Raw genomic sequence first — 17,156 nt, 5'->3', positions numbered from 1 at the left:
ATCTTTATTTTGGTTCGATACATCATTCTTTGTATGTGTTTCCTTGTTGCTTGCGTTTTACTTTCTCTACTATTAACTTGATGATTTTTATTCTGTTGTACTGCTATTTTTTATTGTTTGTTTGTTATGATGATTGTTTTGTTCGTTTGCTTAAAGTTGTATAGCTAGTTAAAACCATGTAACCTCACGAAATTCCACTTTTTCCTTCCTTGCAATAGGGGAGCGTGCTTGCTATTTGTATAAATGCCATGTTTGCAATAATGAAGATGTCATTTCTATCAAAAGCTCGATTTAAACTATTTTGGCAGTGACATCTGTGGGTCTCTATTGATAGCATCTGACCTCTGCCATGCGTCCATATCCTTCACGTAGTTCCAGATAACTCCCATTCGGAAACCCGAAAATACACCGAAGATTTCGATCACTGACACAAAACGTCATAACGTATTGCCCGGTGCGTATATAAAACATACACAAAACATACGCATAAGCACTATTCTTAAAGCACCAGGGCCCTGATGATGATTTTCATTGTACTATCATCATTCTGTTTTGTTGACCGAGAAAAAACAAACAAAACAACAACTCTGTGATAAAAGACTTTCAAGCCATATACCTTCCCTTGAGTAATTTTCCCATTACCTTTTGTACTTAATACTCATAAACCGTATATTGCTACTAACGACTTTACCACACGATAAAGTAATTACGAATTTGCAGGATTATTTTAATATGCAAATAACGTTTCAAATTTAAATTGAGTGATATCAGTAAAACTGGTATTATGCCCTAGGTTGAGGGTGTGCATATCATGTTTACATCAGTATCATTGCTAATAACCCTTGTTTTTTGTAGACATTTGCTCTCTTGGATGTTTGTTTACAAGTCAACATAGTTATCCGATCAAAACTAACTTTTCTAAGTCCTATTTGTAGAAATATATTTTGTTTTTGGCTAAAAATGAAATTATTGTTGAGCTCTAATGTATCAATGAAAGATTCAAATTTAAGCCTGCGTCGTCCAATATTCGTTTCGTTCTATGCGTATACAAACTGCAAAAACTAATTTAAAAGGATGGATCATACCAGCGTCACAATATATTAGTTTCGCCTTGGACCAGTATCAAAGTAATCGACTCGATATAGTTTATAAAAATACAACAGGATAATGTGAAGGTAAAACAAAGTCACTACTGTTGCTATCGCATTGTATAGACTCGTTCTCCAGACGTTCGCAAAGTAGCAAATGCAAAATGTGTGATTTATCCTAGATAATTTTACAGAGTTGAAAAAAAGATCTTACTAATCTTTAAGTGGAACAGAAGTCCAGCAGTGATTCGTTCACTGCTAGCTGTAACACACCAAATTTTAGTCGCATTAATTTTGCTGGAGAATTCTATATACATGTTATTGACGTGTCGCAACGAGCATATTTCGTAACCATTGCGATATTGGTAGAGAGAGAAAAACAAAGAGAGAGATATATATGTTAAACTAGTGGACATCTTTGACATAACATTTCCAATTATTATCCCAGAAAGTCCCCATATGCTAGTCCTATGGAAATCTTTATCATAGCAATTGACCCCAGTGTATCAGTCATGTTTTATTCCAATGAAAAATGAAAACACGATACAAACAAACAATTTTACATAGGATTTTTCCCATTCCGACCCCTGAGTGTCACACTATATTACACTGACATTTAACCATTTAAACTCATATAGAAAACGGTTGAGACAGTCGAGGTTATGGTAATACAATGTCTAAACTGAGTAATTAAGATAGCTTGCTCAATGGTACAAAAGTGACCAGGTCAAAACATAAAGTCCACTCCTACCTCCTAGATTTAAAGAGACATAGCAGTCTTCGATCCAAGTTTGATATAGAATAAATTTTGTCTTCATAAATAAAACTGATAAGATGAATTTAAGACCAAACTACTTACAACAAATGCTTTTTAAACTGTACCTTAACTAGGTCACTGGCTCAATGCCCTGTTTACCAAAAGCTAAAATCACATACGGCATGTTTTAGGATGTAAATGTGTTATACTTAATGTTTTTGTTGATTATTTTGAAAGAATGCTTAGCGGAAATTAGAGAATATTTGCTAGTGTGTATGCACTATGATACATAAGAAGTTCATGCGATAAAAGTCAACATTCATTTGATAAAAATTGTAGTACATTTCGTTATTCTGCAATGGCAAGAAAACAATCATGCACTCATAGAAATGTGAGAACTTCATATTATGAATTGTTTCGATATCCATTTATTTCTGGTAGACATTTTGCTTTCCCTATGAGACTGTGAACGAACTGATGCAAATCAACGCAAGACAGTCTTGTAATGCGTATGTGTTTGTGTGCGTGTGTTCGTGTGTTATTCTACTTTTGTGGATTTCAGTACGGAGAACATTGGAACTAATTGCAATTGCTTACGGAGACATCGAGGCAGCCGATTCGATGTGACCTGAGTGGGTAATAAATTACAAGATTGGAGTAAACATACGACGCTCTACAAATGAGCAACCGCAGGACACTCTGTAACTTCTCTCTTAGGCGACAGTTACAAAGACATGTTTTGACACGAACCTTAAAACTTTGAAATTTAAGACAAAATGTATTTTAGAAATTAGAAACACCACAATACATAAACAAAAACTATATTTATTTGTTCTTATATTCAGCATAATTGTACGTATGTACAAAGTGTGATTGTAAAAAACGAAATCTTTTGCCATTCGGTACGTTATTTTATGATGGGATATAAGTTTTGAATGTTTGTCTCTTATAACATTTTTGTGCCACTTGATATAATTATAACAGAATTTCGGTCTTTAACGTCAGGAAAAAGAAATCAATGGTGTTGCCCACAGATTCCTGAAAGCACATAAACAAATAACATGAGAAAAAGATGGCAACACCATGAAGATTATATATTTCTGAATTGGTATAATATGTAACGTTCATTCGTCTTCCTCTCTCCCGAAACGAAAAGGGGTGTGGGGCTCCTTTTGAACCTTGTCCGTGCTGCGTCCGAAACGAAGGAGAGTGCCTCGTTTTTCCTCCATCAAATCTGAGTCGTCCAGGCGCTTACCAAAACGGAAGGGCATTCTAGCTTCTATAGGGAAATAGCTATCATCATAACTCTTTTTGCCAAATCGCATAATAGAGCCACGCTTTCCAAACCTGAATAAGGTACCAGAGCGTTTTCCAAAACGGAAGGGGGATCTCCTTTTTCCAAACCGGAAGAGAGAGCTTCTTTTCTGAAATTCATTGTCATCATCGTCTGGTTCATCATAACCGTTGAGAATGTACGGGGCGTCTTGTCTCTCGGCTGGGAGATCATAGTTACTGAGGGGGACATTGATAGGCTCGTATAGTCCTCCAGCATCTGTAAAAACAACGTTATCCAGAGTTGACCATGAGTGCAAATATCACTTCATGCTGATCAAATTTAACATAACAAAGTCACAATCTTTCTCTTTATATAATCACTGAATAGGATTACGGAAATGACTAGGTCACATACTGTGAATGACGACCATACCATCTGTACTCTGTTTATTGCGTTGAAGTCATATGGGGATGAGCAGATCAACAAACATGCATCTCGTTCACGAAGTAGTTCGTCGCAATACAACTGCGTCTATCTTTTAAACTATATCAGTACTATACGGTTTGCAAAATTTTGAAATATTTTTGGTTGTGCAATTAATTTTCTTAAAAAGTCATGCCACAAGACCATTTATCCATAATTTTAAGATACAGGAAACACAGGGCTAGTATTCCGTTTCCGGTAGGTGATAGTTTGGTTTATAAGATACATAGCCTTAATATCTTAAATTACCATTTAATTTGTCAAACTTAATTTTGTAAAATCTTTGGAATAAATGTCAACAATTAACAACAATAAATATTTAGTTGCAAAACAAAATTGGGTTCAATATAGAGTTTTCTCATTGTTAAAGCATAAACTACTAAAAAAGAACTCAGTCACATACTGTAATGAAGCAGATATCGGTTTTGATTGGTTAATGACAGTCAACTATACATTTCATTTGGATTAAGTTTCTCTCAGTACTTTTACAATATCTTTGACAAGACAGAAGTCGATGAGACGCCAGCACTATTATTCAATATGTACAGGTAAAATTTATAAACTTGTTAATATTTCGCATGCTTCATTCATTGTACTTAAAGATTAAATTCCCAATGGATTCAAAATACACTTAATAGAATGCAACACATTCAGATACTTGCTTTTGTTCCATACAATTACCCAATATTCTCCAAAAGAAGATTCCAGACAAAAATGTAAAATGAACAAGATAGTACATATATATCGCAGCTTCAGAAATATAAATGAGCTGGAAACTTACTATGGTGATTTGTTTCTAGCAAGGAAGTACGCTCTTGTAATTTATGTTTGATTCTGTACGTTTAATAAATATTTGTGGTTCTAGTCTGACGACAAAATATTTCTGCGAAGTATACTAAAAGGGCTGTGTGTAAAGCTAGAACAGCAAAAATATGAAAACGTAAAGTGTCAAAACGTTTTTCAATGTTCAGTTGTTGAGTAGTTGTGACTTCAAACGTTTGTTATCAAGAATTCTTTATTATATACATATTTAAGCTCATATAGCGAAGTATCTTATTTTGTTACTGTTGACATGCACCAAAAGAAAATATGAATTTGAAAATAATTCATAGAAAATGCGCTACATGACCGAATTTTCTGAGGGTGGTGGTGGTCCATGTTTCTAGACGCCCGGGTTAAAAAATAAACACACACACACACACACACACACACACACACAACGTGCAGTCAAGTGTCTCTTGAAATTGAGCATCGTTTTATTCTTGCGCACGTTTACTGTGTATTATGAAATAAATGATTATCTATCAATTTATTTCCCCACAATTTGCGAAGAAACATATAAAATGCAAATGTAATTTAAATAGTGTTAGCTGTTTAATAAGGCATTGCTTAATACATTGTTTAATGGATTATACTAACCTTGTGTCGTTACTTGTTAGTTTTGTTATTTCCGTTTTCGACAATGTTGTGCTCTACTTGAATCTAATTCATCTTCGAGAATGTCCACTTCAGACAATTATTTTAGCAATGCATCATATAAAGCGCTTCGTCCATGATTAGACAATCAAGCTCGCTGTGAGATCACCATATGTTTTAAGGTGTGTACGAGACCTTGATGAAATGGATTCAGCGGGCTCCATCATAGTCTGAACTAGGAACAAATCACTATCAAATCTCACTAATTTACTTACTCATGTGCATCTCAGTGCATATGATCGCATTCAATATTTTCCCCAAATGTATTATTTTCATAAAAAGTCAGTGCATATGCTTATGATTGCTTTACTGGACACATCCACTGGATCTCCACCTAATGCTTCATTAGCTGTTTCAAATTGATTCTACCTTTCTTTGTTCTTTGAATGTGTTACACCTGTAAAAATATGGTGTTCCGCTTGATTAACAAACTGTTTTTCAGTTTTCTCGGGTCCTTAAAATTAGATTGTATACAAAATTCCATCAACATTTTGTAAGGAGTATCTGGAAGCATCCTTGCTTGTCTGCATGCTCCGCATTATTTCCTCTCTTTTGTAGAAAATTCTGTGACGTTTAGAATTAATGACAGTTAATACTTTTGGGATTTTGTTTCTCGTTTTTAATCTATCATAATTTTTGTTGAAACGATATATATATATATATATATATATATATATATATATATATATATATATATATATATATATATATATATATGTACCTTTATTGTAGTCAAGGTGGTACATTAGCCAGATTCATTTTTGTTGTAGTAAAGTGCAAAAATTAGCCGTGCTGAGTAGTTGCTGTAGTAAAATCTATATGGTAGCCAAATTCAGTAGATGATGTTTCAAAATGATTACAATAGCAACTTTCAGTAGCTCCCGTAGTCAATTTGATACATTAGCCACATTCAATAGCTCCGTAGTAAAGTCGATACATTAGCCACTTTCAATAGTTTCTGTAGTTTCATTGATACATTATCAACGTTAGTTGCTGTAGTAACGGTGACACATTAACGAATATTAATAGTTTCAATTATGTAGAAAGTATTGTTTATTTTATGGAGTATTTTGACAAATGGTATTTTCAGCATTTAAATAAACTCTCTTTTTATTTGCTTGGACAATTTTTATTCTGTTTCTTACGATTAGTTTCTTTACATAGGGATCGATGGGAACAAAGATACATACAGATTTTCATAATTGCCACCAGAACATATATATACACCATTTTATTCCCAAGGTATCCGTTCCTTTCAATTTTTATTGAATTTTTTTTTTTGTGATCATGTATACGTTTTACTTTTATTTGTTAAATCGTCGATATTGTTTCCTAAGCTGTTTTTTCATTCTGCGACATTGGCATTTGTATGTCATTGATTTTGTAAAGTCATTGAAATTCCGTTTGCTTTCTCTTTATTTACTGCTGTGATCTGATTTACTGTTGTGCTCTGCTTCGATGGTTTAAACGTTCTTGTTTTTGCTTGTTATTGGCCCATATTCGCTATGTATGATGTTGGACCCAATGTCGACTTTGTTCACGAATCCTTTTAAGGTCACTAAAAATTACGATACTGTCGATGATTTCAGGTAAATAGCCAATATCCCACACACCGTTTCATCAACTGCTTAATTATCCTGCTTCAATATACACAGGCTCAACTTATAAATGAAATTATTTTTGAAATTATTGACATGGGAAAACTATTATCAATAAGATTTTAAGTTATATATTAAATATTTTTCTATATTTTCAGGATAGAGTTCAGATGTAAAATTTTAGGAAGGTTTGAATGTTCAGGAAGTCTATCTGGATCAGTATGAACTATAAGCATGTTTTTATTTAAGTCATTCTATATTTCAGCCATTAGGTTATGGAATATTTTTATTAAATGTGAATCTTTTTCCAACGAAATACCTTAAACTATCTTCCTAATTTGCACTGTCTAGCAATTTCATTAGATGTTCTAACCCTTATTTCACATTCAACGTTCTTTTCATTTAAATATATTTCGTATAAAACCTATGCTTCTTTTCGTTTCGAAAAACAATCAGCAAATATATATTCATAACATTTTATATAAGTAAATGTTACCTTTGTAGATAATAGATCTTCAAGATGTATGTTTGATTCAGTTCCCATTGTGACATTGTTAACATTTGTTAACTATTATTTAATTTTGGATTTTGAACTCATTTTTAGTGCCTGAAAATGCGACTATCTAAAAACAACTATCAGTCTAAACTGCCAGTTTGTCTATTTTGTGTAGAAAAGGTATATTTTTTCTATTAAAACGATTGTATAATGTAATCAATGATATATTTGTCTTGGAACAATATAGTCTATATTGGTATTCTTTCTCATTAATTCGTTTGCAGTGGCATAAGGTTTCGTGTTTAATTTATATGTATAGATCAATTTATTTAGCATTTCAAAAATAGCGAAATAAGGAGAAACTATTGAAACTTGAGACAGGATACGTAATACGTCAATACACAAAACAAAACCCTATTTAATATTTCGACTTTTTTTTTAGTAAATCAGTTAAACTATATGTTCCTACTGCGACACTACTTATCATTAAGTAAGTGTAGATTGTATGTATAAAAGACTTCGTAGTTTCTGGCACATAAGTTATTCAACTTGTGTTAATAAAAATTAAATTAACCATCAAAATCATTGTAAATTATTAGATTGATTTTTTCATTCGGGAGGGTGATGAAGGGGTAGCCAAGATTATGTGTATTGCTAACCCAAGAACGGGACATGATCAAGTGTTTTCGCAAATATAAAAACTATTTACTCGATTCCTATGAATGTGTATATGCTTAATGCTTGATTCATCAGGCATTTTGGTCTGCCAATTTCCTATGAAGGTCTATATGTTTAATGCTTGATTCATCAGGCATTTTGGTCTGCCCATTTCTTATGAAGGTCTATATGTTTAATGCTTGATTCATCAGGCATTTTGGTCTGCCCATTTCCTTCAATAATTTGATTACATTTTAATTAATGTAATTTACTTTAAAATCAGATATTTCTTATGTTTTATCCAGTAGGTTTGGATCTGTTTTTGAGAGTAAAGAAATATAAATTCATAACCAGAAATAATATTTCTATGAAAGATTTGTCTATTTATGTTTTAATAGTGGCATGTTTACTATCATCTATTTATTTGTTTGTCTGTCTGTCTGCCTTTCAGTATAAGTGTACATACTGGACATTAATATATATATAGATTTAAAGCGATCCACTACGTTGCTCCTTTAATTGTTCAATACTTTCCGGATCTGGTAGATAGTTTGCTTTAGTCAACAAATTATCGTTTTTGTTTTATTACTCACCCGCTTTGGTTTCTTCCATTGAGATGCACTCAGTTTGAAGGATTATGATCAGCAAAGCCAGGACATAGATGACAGATACGCGCAACTCCATAACTAATCTGAAAATAGGAAATGAAAATATGTTTAACAAGGAAAATTTCACCTGCGTGAAAGCAGTGTCTGAACCCTAGAGAGATGACGTAAGAGAAAGAAATTCTTTATGAAAAGCGCGAGGAAGGCCAACATATAATGCAGGATCCCTTTTTAAAATATATTTTCAGTAAATGCTGTTGGTTCGTTGTATTCAAACAGTATCAATTTCTTCTGGGTTTTGTAGTTGCTACAAAGCATGAAATAAATATCCAGTGTAAAGTGTATACTGTTCTAACTACCATTGTTAGAGGTATCAACAGTAATAACCTACGAAATACCAAGTGCAAATACTTCCAAGTTAGTTCCACCGAATGATGTAACACAATAATTCATATTCGTACACCCATATCATTATTTTGTCCAAGTCGATGTACTTGAAAAGTTTCTCAAAAGTCAATTGTCATGAAATCATCAGAAGGGAAAAGTAAACTCGTACTCGATATCAAAGGTTTGACTATACAAAGACTTTTTAAAATACTCCAAGTTTGCGTATGAAATGACAGTTTACAAAACTCCATTTTGAGTATGCAATGTCTGTTTACAAAACTCCACTTTGAGCACGGAATGACTGTTTACCAAACTCATTTTTGAGAATTAGTCTTTGTTGGCACTAATTTGTAAGTGATATTTTATGGTTAAAATGCTAAGAAAGACTACATTAGATACGAACAAGTGTTTGCTAGCTAGACTGTCCTTTTTATTGTAGAATGTTTTCAACGCCTGTCCCCTGGTGTGGGAATGCAACAATTAGGAATAAAATGCTCGCATTGACGGTCCTGGTTAATACTATTTCCTTTTAAACTAACCTAGTCGCGAATGGATACAAAATACACAATGAATAAAACCTTTCCAGCAAGAACAAACTACTTTATAATTATATTCATATTTAAAATGGCTCTGAATATTCTACTGAAAATTCGTTCAGAGTAACATCATTTTTTAATTTAATTATTAGTAGACAGGCTATTTATAATTATTTAGCTTGTGTGATAACATTACATCCTCCATTTCGCTTATACTCTAGAAACAATGCATCGTATGTTCGAATGTTTATGTACACATTTCGAATTAGGATTGGTATCTCAGTAATAGAAGACCGTAATCACTGAGAATTGTATAGAATTTAACTCAACAAGCCGTGCATTGCACTTAACTGCAATAGGTCTGATATCTGTTTCACATGGAGAAGTATGGCCAATGTCATGACTGCCTTGTCGATAACTTATATTGTATTATGCAAACTTTTAACATAAGCAATAGTGCCTTTTTTACATATATATGCTTCTTATCATAGTTGTGAAAGGTACAAAGAACTTTATATCTTTCAGACAATTTTGAAGAACATAAAACAAATTATTAAACATTTGTGATGCAGTGAAAAAATTTAGTTGATCTGACCGCAAAACAGCAAATCATGCTCATTTGAAAATCGCTCATGATCGTCATATGATATGTAACGTGAAATTGGGTTAATATAAAACAATGGAAGGAAACTGGTTAGGAATTTCATTGGCAAATAAGAGATCATGAAACTAAACGTTCAGGATTTTGAGAAGAAAACAAACTTATAACTACATACCGACCGTTATGTATGTTTACAGAGAACAGGTCTGTAGGATACAGGGAAACATGTTTTTCAGCTTATGGCTCGACAATTATGAATTAAGGAAGAGATATTTTCAGATAATGTAGTACAAAACAAATCTAATTAATTTTATTATCAGAAGTGATTATATTCTTTAATTGTTCTGCAGTGTCCCTTTGGCTTAGCGTTGCCTGTCCGGAGTTGACACATGCTCATAAGAGACATATATTTAGAATCAAGACCTGCGTATGACGTTAAATGTATTACAAAAATTAAATGCGATTCATTTTATTCTTTGTGCACGTATTATTTTTTTTTTACTGCACTTGAGACAAGAAAAATTTGTTTATACTTGTATTTCCGAACAAATGCAAACAATATTTACACATTTACTCAAATAAATCTAATGAAAACTATCGTACTTCTTTTGTTAATAAAAATGCAAGTTATAAAATAATTTCAACCATCTTTATTGCGTTTAAAATCTAGAACAAATCAAGATATATGAAAAGACTTAAACAGAATTATCTATATAAATCTTAGATTTTATTTAAACATAAATGTCAATGTTTTCATAATTAGCATCAAAATATAATATGCATCTTCAATTTTAAAAATAATTTCTTTCTTAACAACTAGCAAAACATTTGTAAACTATATAGTCTCGTGTTATAAGTATGGAATGTTTTAAGTTAGATTAGTTCGAAAAGTTTCATATCCCTCAATAGAACATTTATCATTTCAAGGATATTCATTTATTAAATTTTTAAATCGTAAGAACTTTATCGTAAAAAGAAATGATCAAAATCTTCCCTAAACCATCTGTCACTCTCGCGCTATATAAAGAGTGGATAAACAACTCGAATACAGTTATTTTGTTCATAGAACAAGACACAAATAACTGAAAATCAGTATAGCAAATTGACCATATGTAGAGATAAATGGATGGCCTTTAATTGACAAGGAAGTTTATAAAAAGCTTAGACAAACCACGAATCAATGCATGATCAGTTATGTATTTAAATAATTGTCAAATTTCGTTATCCTATCAGCAACTTTAATTGATAAATGTATACTAATTGATTATGCAAATAGGAAACATACAGGTTTAAAAGGGTGACTGGAGATCTTGGCCCATAACATAATCGGCCCATAACGTAGTCGGTCCAGAACAAAGTCAGCCCATACAAATTTAATGAAAAATTCTCCCTTAACATACTCGGCCCATTATGGAGTAGGCTTACAACAATATCGGCCTCACATTTGACCTCGAATGGCCTTGAATTGAACAAGTTTGTATTTTGTTATTCATCTTGAATGGCCTCATAAAACAATGTTATCGAACAAGAAATAATTGATATAAACACGTTATTTTCTAATGAAATTTTTTATCATTAATGTTTTCGCAAACTTTACAGTTTTGATTAACTTTTGAAAACTTTACAGTTTTGATTAACACTGAGCATAACAATCACGTTTTTAAAATGGGCGTTGTTAGAAAAATCGAAATTAAAAATGAATCGGCATTTACATATAAATACCATGCATCCATTGTGAGGAGCGAGTGTTCAAGAGTAGTAACTCCAAAGCAGCATGCACTTGCATGTGATTCCGGTAACTCATGGCAATAGAGTTTGCAAGAGTGTGTGTTACAATTATTTTCGGTACCACTATTTAGTTCACAATGACAGAGTTACAATATCGTTTTCTCAAAGGTGTGGGATTTTCAGTTATGGGAATTAAAATGGTTATGCAGTGAATAAGCTAATTAATCTGGGGTTATTATTGTTCTCTCGATATTTCTAGTGCAAAATAAATGACCGTTGAAAGACACGTAAAAAGATATTAAAAAAGAACGATGTAAAAGGAAAACAGGATATTACAGCCACATTACTATACTATACAGATGAACCGATAGGACGAGTATGTAATGAGCTGAGCATGTTATAAGTCGAGAATGCTAATGGGCCGTTTCTGCTGTACGGCGAATAGTTCCGGAGTCAGATACAAGATGAAGTGACATCCAGTTAGATTATCAGTTGCTATTGTTGGTGCTGTTGTTTTGGGGGTTAATCTGATTTCTCAGCGGAAGATATGTTTATACATGGCTACCAGTAAAACTGTTGGACGAAGAACCCGTGAAAGCTCCGGTAAGAACTACCGACACACGCGAAACTAATGGCAACTTTTCTTACATACCGACATTGCACTCTGTTGCTATCATTCAAGTTTAAATAACAAGTGCCTGTTAGATTACAATATCAGTCCTCATCTCTTCCAAGTTTTGTAAATTATAATTGAAGTTATCAAAAGAAGGGAGATCTAGTAGTTCGACTTCACTGTTCAATTAAATCCACGAGGGAGAATAAAATGCAAAATCATACATGAAAATAAGTTTGAATCAACGGCTGAACTGGCAGCTTCACACCGAAATAACGATCTACGTAGAATTGAATAAGTTAGACGACTTTGGTCAAATCATAAAGAAGCTTATAAACAACATTGCCATAAGGGCCTCAGTTAGCAAAATAGCACCAACTTACGAACAAGCAAAGATCAACAACAGTTCCGAGCAAGCGAATTCATTCAACGACATTCTGGATTATATCATTGTGATAAATTACGACCTTTGGTAAATTAGCACAGTCAAGATTAGTTTATATCATTCGGAATATTCTACACATTTTTACTTGTGATATGAAATTTAGGATCATTTTGAATTTATTTAACAAGACTGTATCTTCGTTTTAATGTTTACATTTTGTAATTAGAGAAATACATTGCTTGTTGAGTTTACTAATGGTGTTGGTTTATCTTCTTTCAGTTACTTAGTTTGAGTCATACAATCTGATGATCAAAAGGCTAACATAAATCTTTCCGTTTAGACGGTCGCAGTTAAACAAATTACGCACTTTAGATTGGCTGTTAACTTTTATGTTATTTACCACGTGATTAATATTTTCAAAGTGAATACAAATGTTTAAAGAAAGAACTTAATCCAGCTATTTAAATGCTGAGTCAACAAACCTTATTCTATCAATCTTTCATTCAAGAGATGAAATGATATAGCTCATAATTTGTTTAACTCTGCTTTCTTTACTGGATAACATGGATCGAACATACGATCGATGTCTGTAAAGGCACTCTGATAAATCATTCTTTTTGTGAAACTCGGACAGGCTATTAGTGCAAAGAATTATTAGCTAACGTGTATTTTGCATAATAATAATAATAATAATAATAATTATTATTATTATTATTATTATTATTATTATTGTTATTATTTAATACCACGACTACTAATATTACTACTACTAAAAATAAGAACAATACATTTTATTATTATTATTATTATTATCATTATTATTAATGTTGTTATTAACTCTCAGAAGCAAAGGGTTATGTATAGAAATATCTTGGCCAGGACAGAAAAGAATAGTTCCGACGCTCATTAAGTCATCGAACAATGTATAGACACATCGTCCAATTCTATTCAAACATCGCAAGTAGTAACAGAAAGGTCGAATGAGACAACAGTCAAGAATATTTGTGACCAATCCAGACATAGACATAGACTGGTCATAGACAGCGATATGTAGGGTTTACTAATCGATATTCAGAAAACAAATATTTCAAAGAATAAAGTACACTGAAATTTTTAATCAATAAACTGAATGAGAATCAGTAAATGACTGCATAGTTTTCAGGCGTTTGCGTCCGGATAAGATTTCATTCTATTTGTTATATATACCGAATAATTGTCGAGTGATTTCAACTTCAAGCATCCAGCATCAATACTTTTTTGATATTACCAATGACGGTCATGATCTATTTGACCTTATTAATGTTTTTGTTCTTGTCCATTCATTTGTTGGTAAAACCTTCAATATTGACCAGGAAAGGCAGGGACTAATGGGATGACTACATGTGTACCAATTTGTATAAAAGCAATTAACACACTATTATGTATAGTTAATTTCAATGTTTGTCAGAGTTTTACAATTTTATTATATGCTATGGATAATTGTATTTTGGACTTGACTTTATCCAGAATCAAGTGCTCATGACTAGAGACCGTTTCGGTAAACACATAGTACCTATCTATTCTTTCTATAGGTGTGTCGGTTGAATACGATAGTCACAATCAATAGAAGTAAACATATTATTTGGGTCTGGACCATGGTTATTGTAATTCTCCAATCAAGATAAATTGTCTACCTGATGGATATCGTATTATATTGTACAATTTCCCTAACAGATTGTTCTGGATTATTTAGGAGTTATTTAGCATTACTGTAATTTCTTTTTAAACTATCATTTTCTATTATAGAAACTTAAATTATGGGATGACGTTTACAAAATGTGTTGGTTTTCACATTTTTCTAGTACTTAATTTAAGGCCATATTTCGTAATACACAGAAAAAAGTTAAACTTGTTTAATCCATTTTTTACCTATTGTTATGTAAGATTCCAGTATTTAACTTTTTTGGGAAGATTCACGACACTTATATCTCTGTACATTTTCCCCGTTTCGATTTTTTCGTCCTTTTTAAATTCACCTTTAATCTTAGAATTTTGTATTGTTTATATACTTTCTCGTTTGAAATTTGATATCTACTTACATCTGATGTAATCTAAAATAACTACAACAACATTTTGATATTTTATTTCATCTTAGTTTGCGACTGCTTTTCTTATAGTGTCAGTCTTGTCCAAGTTAATAATGCATTATACTACATAATCATCATTTTTAAATGTTGTAGGCATGATTTCTCTTGAGAACTAATAATGACTGCTGAAGAAAGCGCAATAAAAGCTAGGGCCTGGTAATAACTACTCCTTTTGCTAGTAAAAATACAACTCATCCAACGGTCACTAAATTAGTAAAGATTTATTTCTTCTAGCAGGTCTATAGTATTCGATCACTTTGACAAATTCATTATAAGTTCATTAATATTTCACAGTGTAAAATTAACACCGTTGTCGGCTGATAGCTTGGGATATAAATTTTGCTTTAAAGATGCTTCTCGCAGGATACGCTTTAGACCAGCTGTGAAATATATTTGAAACTTCATCACGCATACAATTTTTTCCAACCGTTCGGATTTAAATTAATTTGAATTTCTTGTTTCCCGTGTTCAAGTCTATGAGGGTATGTTGACTTTCTGAATCGACCTTTCAGATTATTTGCTAATAGTGTCTTATTTTCATTTTGTATTTCTCATCTTCCATTTAAGTTACAAACATTGGAAAGCTATATAAGTATAACTATAAATTACTTCTTAAAATGTGCAAGATTGTTAAGAAGTTTCAGATGTCTTATTTTATAATCATTAGAGAAATCATTATCTGCTAAAGGACTTCCAGTCCGTGCATCTCACGTTCGTTGGTCATATTGGTCTTCTTTGCAATCAGGATTCCGATTGCTTATAAAAATCCTTTTCGATGCCACGTTTCTCTTGACAAATATGCATATGTGTTGTTTATGTTTATTATTACAGATGCCAGTGTCTATGTCTGTTAACATTATTTTATAATATAATTAGCCATCTAAATGGAGATGAGAACATATGAGAAGTATGCAACTGATAACAAAAATGGGCATCCTAATCAAAACGTTTGCTACACACTCCAATAGAAAGCCTGTATTAATGCTGCGATTGGGCGATAATACCTATATTGTAGCTTAATGTTATGATTGCATTCAAACACTTTCTCATGTCACTCGATAAAAACGTTAAGAAGATGCTAATAATACAGTTGTAAACAGTTTGGGAAGCACTTTGGTGTGGAAGAGATGATATGTTCAAGTTGAATGACTGTGCAATTTCCATGTCGTTTAGAACTTTACGCTTACCAGGGTCTGGTCAAACAAACAAGACACAGGCGTGGCACTTAATAAAAACTAAGGAAGTTAGGATCAAGAACGGCTAATACGGACACATTACAGGAACTGTTCAGTTTTGAGGTTATGGACTAAAAATTAAATACCACTTAACTTACAGATACTGGCAGATCATTTTTCATTGTATCTTTTCATTTTTCCTGAAGAGTTTAGATTTACAATTAAATTGTAGAGATCACCTTGAGTGATCAAAGGTACAGACCATGATTATGAACTGGATATATTTTATAACTATGTTGTACATTAATTCCGATAATTGGAAAATTATGTTGATTGAAACATCCAGAAATGGACATATTTGTTAGTGTGAGATTAAAGCAAAGAATAGGTGCAAACGGAGTTTAGGTACGGTGTGAAAACTCAGAGATAATGACCCTAAAATGGATTTTATTTCTGCAATAGAAAATATGATGATTTACTATGAAGGGATTACTCAACTTATTTAAATCACAGGGGTATAACATTAAAATTAAGCAACAGTTGGCAGAAGCAATGAAGTATCTCAAAACACACACATGCACACACACATACAAACACACACAAACAGTTGGAACTTAGTAATTTGAGTGTTGATCAGTTTTAAACAGATCAACATTGTGCCTAGTTATTTGAAAAAATCAGATAAATTGCACCCAACCAACCGTAAATTGGCATGGCACACATATGCAAATAAACAAAATAATGTAGCAACTGATGCCTGTAGCATGTATATTGATTTTTTGTCTGATATTCAATGCAGCATATCTCATCTTTAATAAACAGACCATTTGCAAGATAATGAACGGGTTTCGGATGTGACGCTAGAGGTGTGTCACATATAACTGGTAATAAGAATGGTGAAATGAAGCAAGAATGTATAAATCGTGAATTTCAAATAATTAGAAAACCTTCAGGGAGAATAAAGGCAAGCATTGTACGTTAAGAATAAAAGCTATGATTGGCTTAATTGATTTTATTGTATTGTTCTGTTCTTCATTCTAAAAGACACCATAGATGTTTCAGGAGTGTTCCGCAAATGAAATGTGTAAGCTGTTTTCTTTTTAGTACATATTGCTATATTCGTTTTATTGTTATTAAATGTTGCATCTGTTTACCTTTTTAAGGTCATT

General features: G+C 32.3%; 1 protein-coding gene across 1 annotated transcript in view; it reads right to left on the bottom strand.

The window, feature by feature from the left end:
- Nucleotides 1-2,654: 2,654 nt before the first annotated feature.
- LOC149791942 (uncharacterized) overlaps nt 2,655-17,156 on the bottom strand; it is a 37,200-nt gene continuing 22,698 nt past the window's right edge. The window contains exons 2-3 of the mRNA XM_089969295.1: nt 8,425-8,522; nt 2,655-3,397 (exon numbers count right to left, since the gene is read on the bottom strand). Coding sequence (XP_089825421.1) covers nt 2,970-3,397; nt 8,425-8,515 — 519 coding nt within the window. The 5' untranslated portion in view covers nt 8,516-8,522 and the 3' untranslated portion in view covers nt 2,655-2,969. The remainder of the gene's footprint in view (nt 3,398-8,424; nt 8,523-17,156) is intronic.

Source organism: Sinohyriopsis cumingii, chromosome 9 (assembly GCF_028554795.1).
Source record: "Sinohyriopsis cumingii isolate HCF-2022 chromosome 9, ASM2855479v2, whole genome shotgun sequence".
Classification (NCBI taxonomy): Eukaryota; Metazoa; Mollusca; class Bivalvia; order Unionida; family Unionidae; genus Sinohyriopsis; species Sinohyriopsis cumingii.
This window is presented reverse-complemented; position numbering and strand designations above follow the sequence as displayed.